This window comes from Fulmarus glacialis, unplaced genomic scaffold, assembly GCF_000690835.1.
Source record: "Fulmarus glacialis isolate BGI_N327 unplaced genomic scaffold, ASM69083v1 scaffold1675, whole genome shotgun sequence".
Taxonomy (NCBI): Eukaryota; Metazoa; Chordata; class Aves; order Procellariiformes; family Procellariidae; genus Fulmarus; species Fulmarus glacialis.
In genome coordinates, this window is record NW_009214677.1 from 625 (window position 1) to 10925 (window position 10301).

At 44.7% G+C, this 10301-nt stretch overlaps 1 protein-coding gene across 1 annotated transcript; it reads right to left on the reverse strand.

The window, feature by feature from the left end:
* Window positions 1-6479: 6479 nt before the first annotated feature.
* On the reverse strand, window positions 6480-9822 carry LOC104077397 (chromosome unknown open reading frame, human C9orf69). The gene is made up of 2 exons (XM_009578620.1): window positions 9655-9822; window positions 6480-7514 (listed from the first exon to the last, which is right to left on the reverse strand). The coding sequence occupies exon 2, from the start codon at window positions 7379-7381 to the stop codon at window positions 6962-6964; it is 420 nt and encodes a 139-aa protein (XP_009576915.1). The 5' UTR covers window positions 7382-7514; window positions 9655-9822; the 3' UTR covers window positions 6480-6961.
* Window positions 9823-10301: the final 479 nt, after the last annotated feature.

Consider the following 10301-nt stretch of genomic DNA (forward strand, 5'->3'; position numbering starts at 1 on the left):
ACATACAGTATTTTCCATGCAGGGGAAAGTTGGCTTTTGGATATATTAGAGACTCTGATTTACTACAGTCTTGTGCATCCAAGGTCAGGATGCGGCCCTTCCAGCCTCCGTCACAGGGCTGAGCGCTGGCAGGAGGAGAGCTGGCGGCAGAGCAACAGCTCCCTTTCGCACACTCACCCAGCTGGGGGAACATCACGCCGTTTCGGAGCCCGCTCTCTGCGGCCAGCGGAGTGTGGGGTGGAGGTCAGCGGGGGAAGAGGCTCTCCAACACCCGACATGCATCAGCTCAGAGAAGTCTCGTGTTTATACAGCCCTTGTGCAATTACGGTCTTTTTTTCCCCGGTAGATGAATTTATTGCTTGAGAAAGATGCGGGAGATGCAGGGATGCCCCTTTCGTCTACGTTAACCTAAAGCTACTCCTACGGTAAGTCAGCACCCAGGCTCCTTGAAGCGCAGCACACACGCAGTCGTGATTTCAAGCCACCCGAGCGGAGAGCTCAGAGCAGACCCCGAAGGCCAGCTCTGCTCTCACCTAAGCACGGTTTTGATAGCTGCACAAGAAGATCTTACACTAAACAATTTTCACTGGCTCATTACTGGACAAAACTTCGCTTTGAACTGACATTTTCTGGGCACGATGACTGCTTTGAAGCAGGAAGACAAAATTAGTGCAGAGAGTTGGCAGGTGAAGAAATGACAGTTGTGGTTTGGTTTTTTTTTCCCCCCCAGCAGCAGAGCTGTCCAAGAGCTATAGAAACCTTGTTTGGCTAAATAAAAATGCAAAAAGATAACAAGGCTTCATATTTTCCAGCAACATCTTCACTGCAACAGCATGCTATCTGTGTGTGCTAGAGGCTCTAGAATAGCCAAAGCCATTCCTGAAAGTAAATGTGCCGTGTTATTTTCCACAACTGGTAGTAAATGCCGTCTCCTACCTCCCCAGGAGGGAGAGAAACAAAATCAGCAATTTATGAGAACCCTGGGAAGAATTACAGTGAGCTTTCAGCCAGGTAAGGCCCTTTCGGGTAAGGGGCTGCTCCCTTCTCCAGCCTGTTCCCAGTGCCTCTTTGAGACTTACTCCTGCAGACGGGGTCAGAACCCATCCCCCCAGCTTGCTTTTATGGAAAATGGCAATCCTGATCCTAAAGCTGTACAGGCACAAGCAAAAGGCTCAGCTTTTGGAGCACACCCTGGGAGTAAGCTGAGTTTGCTGGCACGGCCCGGCGCCTGCCTTTGAGGAACCCCGAGCCGTTCCCTGGGGACCCCTCGGGCCGGGGGTCATTCGGCTTCCCAGCCCAGGCCAGTCGCACTGGCACCGCGAGGTGCCCAGGGTCGAAGCTCGCTCTAGGAACTGGGCAAACAAGTTCTTCCCTAGGAGATGGCAAAGGCTCAAGAAATGTATTTAAAACCAACATTAATAATAGAAAATGCACATTAATACAGTACATTCCTGAGCCTTTTACTGTCATTGAGTCCGATACTCCACAGCACTCAACCAACTTTGCCATCTGCCATTGTGCTAATAGCACCAGCCACATTTTCGAGCATTGCTTACGGTTTCCTATGTAATACTGAAAGTGAAAATACATCCACCCTTGCCCAAATAATTCTCTCTTTTGGAAACCTCCTTCCCCTTTCTTTCAAGTCCTCCACTGTGACTCTTCAGCTGTTAAGCTGGGATAACAGAAAGGAGCCCCTCATACACCCGTGGGGATGCGGGCTGCTCTAGCCACACAAATAATTCTCCAGTTCACCTCCAGCTCGGTCTGCAATGGTCTTCTCCATGCTGGTTCTCTGAAACCTGTGTCTCCACTGGTTCCAACCTTGCCAGCCACTGGAGAACAACTCCTGTCCAGCGCCTGTTTTAGGGTTGTGCTGCTGCACATCACTGGAGCACTTTCCACATAAGAACAATAGGAATTACACAGTCCATCATAGTAGGAATATTCCTCTTTATTCCCATAGGAACCATCATCACAACTGTGTCCTGAAACAATACAGCTCCGCACTGCAAGCTCAGCTCCACACAAGGAAAGGAGGAAAGACAGGACCTTCCAGCCATTAACTGATGTGCACCTCAATACGAAGTGACAGCTCCTTCAAATCACTCAGACACCCATGGGGGGCAATACAGCCTGCTTACTAGAGCCCAAGCCTAGGAGCTGGAAGGCTGTGCTGTACTTCTGGCTCTCCTCGTAAGTCATTGTTGAATGACCCTTGAAGGAGGTAAAAAGAGGCGTTTTACCCAATTCTCAGTGAGGCATAACCACAGAGGGCCTGATCCTCCTCTACCATGCACTTGCTCTGACTATTTGCACCAGTGCAAAGAGAGGAAGAGGATCTAGGACACCCCCACATCAGAACAATACCAGCGTCATACGACAAAATTCCTCCTTTTTCTTCAAAAGCAATCAATCCATCAACGTGTTAAAAAAATAAGGTTAATGTAGGTGGCATGTTTCATACAGCATTTAACAGGCACCCAAAACACCAGCTGGTGTCATGTTCTGAGGAGTTAACAAGGTGAAACTCCAACACTTCAGTCTCGTTCATACATTCACAGGCTAAAAACAGGCCAAGGCAGCTTTGCCACCGCACGTACCGTCATCCCTGGTCTTAAGTCTGTGCAACGCAGGCGGAGCCTCTCGCCCAAACACCTGGAAAGCTCTGGAGCGAGCAGGACTCACAGGGGAAGTTCTCCAAAGGGGTTGGCATGGGTCTGGGATGGACACGCTCTCCCAAATTAGTATTTCTAGCATTTTTCTTAATTGCTCTTGAGGCCATTTTTAACCCAGTAAGTATAATAGCAATATTTAAAGCCCAAACATGGAAAGAAAAAAAAAAGAACAAAAAAGACAGGGAACAAACCAGCTGCTCTCGCTGTTCAGGATGGAATTGGCATGAAGGAATGCTGAAATGAAAATTTCAAAAGATTTTAGAGTTACAGCCACCTATATAGTAAGAAGGGAAGACTTAACACATTTTGGAGCCTGATCCATCCCTCCCAGCATCGATGAATTTGGAAAGAGTATAAAAACCTAAATGAATGTGAACCTCCCCAATGGGGCACAGCTTGCGAGTACCTGCTCAACATAGAATATTTCTAGAAAATATCATTATAAGCCACTTGTTTGACTCGTGAAAAGCAGGAAGTTCAGCTTCCCCTGTTTCCTTACTTGTTGTATTCTACGAAGTTTGGTTCCCCTCCTTTATTAAAAATGCCAGGTTTTTCAATTAAACTAAATGGGGGGAAAAAAACCCACCCAGCTTATTCTTTGCATGTACTTAATATAACATTTATTCTGCCTCTTTCTGCCTCCCTCAGTTGTGGCTTGGCTCCCCTTGAGCTTCTAAAAAACTTTTAGAATCTCAGCTCCTTGCGAAAGAATATTTTGGCAAAGTAATCCTAAAAGCTTTAAAAAAAAAAAATCTCAAATTTAAAAACACTGAATTTAAATCCTGAACCACTACCAAGATCTTACTTATTCTGCAATCTCCTGGGGATGTTGTGAGGTTTAATTAGCTCCAGTTGGAAAATGCCTTGAAGAGGAAAAGTGCCGTAAAGGTGCCAAATACTGCTCCACTCATATAGATCTAAAATGTTCAAATTATTACATCATAAAACAAATAATTTGAAAATTAATTCCTCTTCCTTGCCAGCATGACTTCAAAGGGACCTCACTTCCCCCAGTATGCTGGTAGGATCACACCACCCGAGCACTGCAAGGTGTCCAAGTGCTGGTAATGACCAAGAATGAGAGTATTTTGAACTTCGTAGTGCCTTCGAGGCCTCCTTCTCAATTATTTAATCTTGGGGTTGTCTGTCTTTGTGTGCAATTGCAGACTTGAGATTCAGGGCATTCTGACAGTAGGCACTCGGCTACCTTTGTAAAAGAAGACTAGGGAATCACTTCCCACCGTCTTCTAAGCAACTGAGCGCCAACACCTCTCTCGAGGAACATTGGGGCATTTGGCAAACACTACTTTTTTGTGATTCGATGAGGACATGTACTTTTTCCCCGGTATGCACCATTGGATCTGGATGCAGAGGGCTGATGGGAAGTCTGTGCAGTAAAGCAATGAACCACAACGCAGAAGCCCTTCTTTGTTCAACTGCCGCTGCAGGAGTGTCGCGGAGCAGATTTGGACTGCTTAAAGAACCACCGCCAAAGGTAGCAGCAAAAGTGGTTTTATTGAAGTAAGATGTTGTAAAAGCGAGGCTTAACAGAGTCCAATGGCAAGGTTCAATCTATTACTTACTGCACAGAGGATATAATAATGATTCAAAGTTACCAATACAAGATCTTAATGCCCTGCGATACAAGGTTATGCACAATATCGGTCACTTACCAAAGATCTGCAGTTGGTAAGGGTCTCTCAACCTTGAGGAGTAACCTTGAGAGGTGTCCCAACTCAAGGGGAGATCACCGCCATGCAGCCAGCTGCTTAGCAGGGAGAGCTCAAAAAAAGCTCACTCAGCCTGTCATATTTATGGAATAAAGTGGTTGGCTCGTAGTCAAGTTACGTGCGATGGAAAACGTGTATAAGACTCCTTGTACCCACAACCTCCTTTGTTCCTTGACCAAATTAGTCTTGGAAGAACCACCTGCTATTCATGTGTTAATCGCATGATCGGTGTTCCGGTTTCCAAGCTCATATACATCAAAGCCCACCGTGTCACCCTGCTCCTGTGTGGGTTTTCAAAGAACAGGTTGGAACTAGAGAAGTTCATGACCCTGTCACTGCCTAGACCTTTACTTCCTTCAGAGCCTGAACCAAACTACTACAGTTTTGGTCAAGCAGTCAAGTGTATCCGTCACAAAGAGCACCCACCAGCTGAAGCAGGCACGGGTGGGGAGTGCAGCAGCGCCCACATGTACCGCAAATCACCCTTTCACTCATCATTATAAGGAGTGCTGAAATACAGCCACTCCAAGGTGAAACAAGGTCCTACCATCCAACCTCCAACCAGTCTCCATGCCTTGCCTCCTGCGAAGGGCGAGGGAGAGCTGCTCTCGGCTGTGCCTCGCTGGGGTCCCAGCTGGTCTCTCGGCTCACACCAGGGCTGTTCGCTGGCCATCTGTAACATGTTTCCTGCAGAAATTCTTGAGCACAGCCACCCCAGGAGTCCCGCAGTCTGCATGCCAGAGCTGCAATGCCCCAGGCTGACAGCTGTACTAGGGAGGAAAGCACTGGGCTGGGAATTACTGGGAATTCTCTCTGCCCACAGAGCAAGCCGTAGCTCGGACCTGCAGGATACCGAGGACCCGCAGTCCGGAAAGCGATCCCAGAACAAAGCTCTAGGGAGCTCTACAGTTAGGAGGAAACTTCCAGACACCAGTTTGTGACATACGCTGACACATCTTTCCTGCAGAAACAGCCTTTGGCTCTCCCGGGGCTCATCTAAAGTTCACACCACCATGGCCCATTATTTATTCAGCTCTGCATGTTCAGTCTGCATTATCTATAACACTTGATACTGAGATAATTTCTGGGTTTGCTTTAGCTTTGCGCTTCAGTCAGAAGCTTCTCTACTTTGCATCCATAAGCCTACAAATCAAAGTATGTCAGCAAAAGACTGCAATACTCACAAGCTGAAATATGAAGCATCCTTCCCTGTGTGCAGACTGGCTTTGTTCTCAACCACATTCGTATCTCAGACCAAAGAGATCATAAAAGAACAGTCATGTATTTCCAGTCTTGCTTATTCTGTTATGATCGACTCCAATGATTTCAGGGGAGGGAAAAAAGGGTCTCCCTTATTTTTACCAACTTGTTTTTAAACAGTTCTTTAAAGAACACACGGAAAAGAGAAATATTCCACTATAAGGAAAAACCAACAAAGTCAGAATAAAAATAAACTTTAAGCCAGCTTCTGGACTTGATAAATAAAGAGTTACTTGCAGAGGAACAGTCTGAGATCTTAGATCAAGACCAATAAAACTGAGCTCAATACTTAACTCCCTTCTCGAGCTGTTAGTAAAGCTCTCCAGTGACCCCGCGCTCACTGCTGCAGAGGTAGGAGAAAGAACGTTTTCTGTAATTGCAGAGAACAATTATTGCCATTTCAGATTGTACTCTGCTTTCAACCTCTCCTAGGTAAGACAGTCTCATCTCACCGTACCTCTGTGAGAAAACTGGAACTAATCAATTCAGGGAAAAGTAGAACCAAATGCCAAGATCTAAACACTAAGGAGCATCGCAATGGGTTCTCCTTAATCACTGCAAAATGGTAACATATTTGCCGTGACTGGGAATTTCAAGAGCACATGATACCAAACTCTGCTCCCATCACTCCAGTGGATTTGTTCCATTCGGGTAAGAGTCAATTACTCAGCACTAACTGCCTGAAAAGGACAAAGCCATTCAAAGCTATATAATTATGTTAAAGTGAACAGAACAGTATAGTGGGTCAAAAGCATGTCTTGCACAAATCTAAAAACAAAACAGAAAAAAAAACCCCAAACCCCTACACTCTGTTGAATTTGGCCCCATATTCTTAGCAGGGAATATGCAAAATGCAAACTACATAGAGAAAGGATAACACTTGTCAAGTAGGGTACACGTTACATGCCTGAGACATTAAGGAACATTTTTAGAAAAAGGGTGAAGATGGATTAAGAGCGTGGGGTGCAAAGTTATCTGGCTTCTGTCCTCCAGAAAAATCACTGCCTTTTTCATGCCCACAGGAATACAGGAACAGCAGCAAGGTAGGGTCCCATGGACTAGAAGAACTTGCACTGTGCAAAGAATAAACACCCAATCAAGTGTTGCACTTTGATAATCAAAATGGCACCTCAACCCTCAAAAAGACACAAATTCCAGAGACAAGTACGTTAATTTATCAATAAGGAGTAGCACTGATAAATAAATTAATTTATATAAAAAAGAAAAGAAGATATTGACACATTTTGGGGTAGAAGAAAAGTCACCTTCTCAGCCCACATGCGCGTGTTTTATTTACATATCCACAAATACCATGAAACACCATCCCAGCCCCCCCACTAGCAGCATGGTCACATGAATTCCATAGATGAGCAGTTCATTCATGAGGCTGAAGTCTACGCGCCTTCGCCCCAGTAACAGGAGGATGATGGAGAGTTTGTACTGGAAACGCAGAAAGATCCGGATGCCAAGGTACTGAAGGCAAAACAAGATAGAGAGTGCCACCCAGAGGATGGAGGTAAACAGGCTGCAGCTGAAGTACAGCAGGAAACGGATGAATCCGTACATCCATCGGGATTTGAGATAGATGTCGAAATTGTTGTACTTGGTGCGCACCAAGTGAGTGGTCCTTACCGGGCCACAGGCCGAATGCAGGCAGGTCGTGTGGGGGCCGTGGAACGAACGGACCCGGCGGGGAATGGGGATTACAGGCATCAGGCACCCCACCGGTCACAGAGTCCCAGGGCAGGATTTACAGGGCGCATATCAAATATTATCCATTAACATGGAAGAGATCCAACAGCCTGGCAACGCTAACTCTTTGCTGAATTTCCAGGAAGGAAGAGACCTGCAGGAAGGCAGAGAAGGAAAACACATTTAAGTAGCCCCAGCAGGAAGAGAGGCAGCATGGCAGATACTCTCCGGCTTGGCGGTTACTTACAACTGCTTTGCAAAACTCAACTTCTTCACTTAAAACAATTTTGCTTTGCTTCTTTGCTTACTGTTTACCAGGCAGACATATAGAAATACAATTCTGTTTCCATCACCGCCAAGTCAGATTCCAAACAGCTCCCTAGTAGCATGCAGTATCAGCACTAGTGGTAACCTTCTATAAGCTTTAGTGTTAATGCAGGAAAGATGAGAACTTTGTTCTGGAATTATCCTGACTAATTCACAGGTCCTTCTTAATCAAACAGCCATCCTGCAACAGTCCACCCATGCGAGTAGTAATATTAATGTATGTGTTTGCATTGGATCATATTTCTTTTAAAGAAAAAAAAAAGTTCCCCAAGTGCTTTTGCAAGTGAATTCTACAGCCCAGACACAGCGGTGATTCTAGATTTCTGCTCATTTCAAATCTTGGCAAAGCTTCACCAAATAAACAAACTTAAAATAATGGAAGGTCTCGCAAGAACAATGAGGCAATCATGTTTTTCACACTCTACAGGATGCACCTCCCCTTGCTCAGCCGAGCCTTGTGGCCGCACTGTCATTGCCTCCAATGGCAAGGCAGCCTTTCAAAGACATCTATAGTTTATTTCTCCCTCTGGGACCCGCAGAGATAAGTGAAATATCTTGATCTTCTGCAGTGTTTAGGATTTATAATCTTAACATCCTTCCACATACCCATTGTTGTTATGTGAGTGATGAGCAGTAGCCTGTTAGCTGCTCTCTGCTTCACCCCAGGCTTACGATGTGCCAAATTCCGGGAATTATGAAGTGACAATGCACTCATCAGATAATGCTAGGAAACAACAGGGACTTCCCCAGTCTCTTTGCACACCCAGGCGTTCAGACCCAGGCAGGTCTTCCCTTTGTTGAACCAGAAATCCTATTACTCTTAAAATTAAAACTAAAGTAATTTAAAAGTTACTTCAAGAATTTTTTACTTTGTTACTAACAAAACTAACTGCAGAGTAAATTATAAGGCTGCAGGAAATTGTACTATGTCAAAAACCTTCTCTGACACAATGTGCATCACTGGGTAAGTCTCTTCACTGCTTCCTGCCTCAAATTACATGTAAATGGAAATTGCAGTTCTGATCTCTTCTGTTTGGCCCCAGGTTTTAATTCCTTTTCGCCATTACAGAAATTTGCAGGCAATCTGTTGGCTCTACATGAATCGGGGGCTAATAAAAAGGAGCATGGGTTAACTTACGATTAAGGAATTTAGGAAATCGAGGTCTGTTCTCAATTATCAGACACTCTCATAATTTTAAGTGCCTCTTTGCCATAATTTCCTGTCTGTAGAAAGGAAATACTAAGCAGCTCGGAAGTGCGTTACAAGAATGTATTTTGCAAGACATACAAATTGGTCAGATACTAAACCAACACTACTTAAAAACAACATAGTTTTGTGCCTGGAGCATGCAACCGAACATGCTTCCCACATGCTGCGTATATAATGCTCAGTGTTTGTTTTCAGAGATATTTTTGGAGTACTAAATTAGCAAGATAGGTTAAAATTCACATACTCCAGATTCAGAGCATTCCGTACCTGATGATGCAGTCTCTCCTTACTACCTCTTTCACCAGGACACAAAAGACAGCTTATCGTTTTCCAGCAAACTCTTACATTGCTACTTAACCTGAGTCCCTGAGCAGCCACAGGGAAATCAGTGCGGACACTAGTAGAGCACTCAGCAAGACCACACCTGAGTGACGAGCACAAACCCCGCCTGCGTAAGCTGTAGTTTGCAGTGGCAAACTCAACACACTGGCTTCACGTCTGAGCCCTGTTTTAGAAGGGGAGTTTTGATTCTGTCAAAACCTTCAATAGGTGAATCCAACAAAACCGCTCAAACAGCTCAGCTGCAGAGACTTACTCTTTGTGAACAGCAGCAGCTTGTTCCCATTTACTGTGCCCACCACATAAATAAATAGCCTTTGGTAGGTTCATGCTCTTTAGATAAACTCAAATATCAACACTGTAACAGCCATGAGCAGAGGGATATTGTGAGAATAAAAGAAACTTTCTGAAATATTACATTTTTAATGGTGCTGCCATCCACTCAGCAGAAGGTCGGTAATCCGCTGCCGTTTCTGGATGCCACTTAACTCTTGTAACAAAAAAGTGAAGTTTTCCTGTGACACCTGGCCTTCTAGGAAGAGTGAAAGAAACTGCTAAGGTGCTTCATAGACTCACAACATTCTACATATGAGTTGATCTAAAAGATAAAATGAGAGAATAAGTTTCAATTTGCTCATTTTGTGTGTTAAAAATTTCAGAATTACAAGGCCCCATCCCAAGCATGAATTTTTAATCCCATAAAGATTCTAAAAAGAATCACGTGCTCAATAATATATATATTACAGCTTACTGATACGTGCTGGAAAGAATCAGCTAGCTTGTATTCAATGCCATACACAAAGACAGGAAAGAGAAAATCACAGATAAAGAATTCTTGTCATCAGTCACCTTCTCCTATCACAGAACCATCACCGTTCATCCAGGGCGTATGAAACACGATGCAGAGAGCACGCACAGCCAATGCTTTCCAAACAGAATACGGAAGAGCAGACCCCCAAACCTACATGTTGGCACATGATGCCTATAAACAGATTTAGACACCCATGCCTTAAGATCATTTTTTGGGGCCTGTTTTAAAGGACATCGCTATGAGGCTGGAAAGCC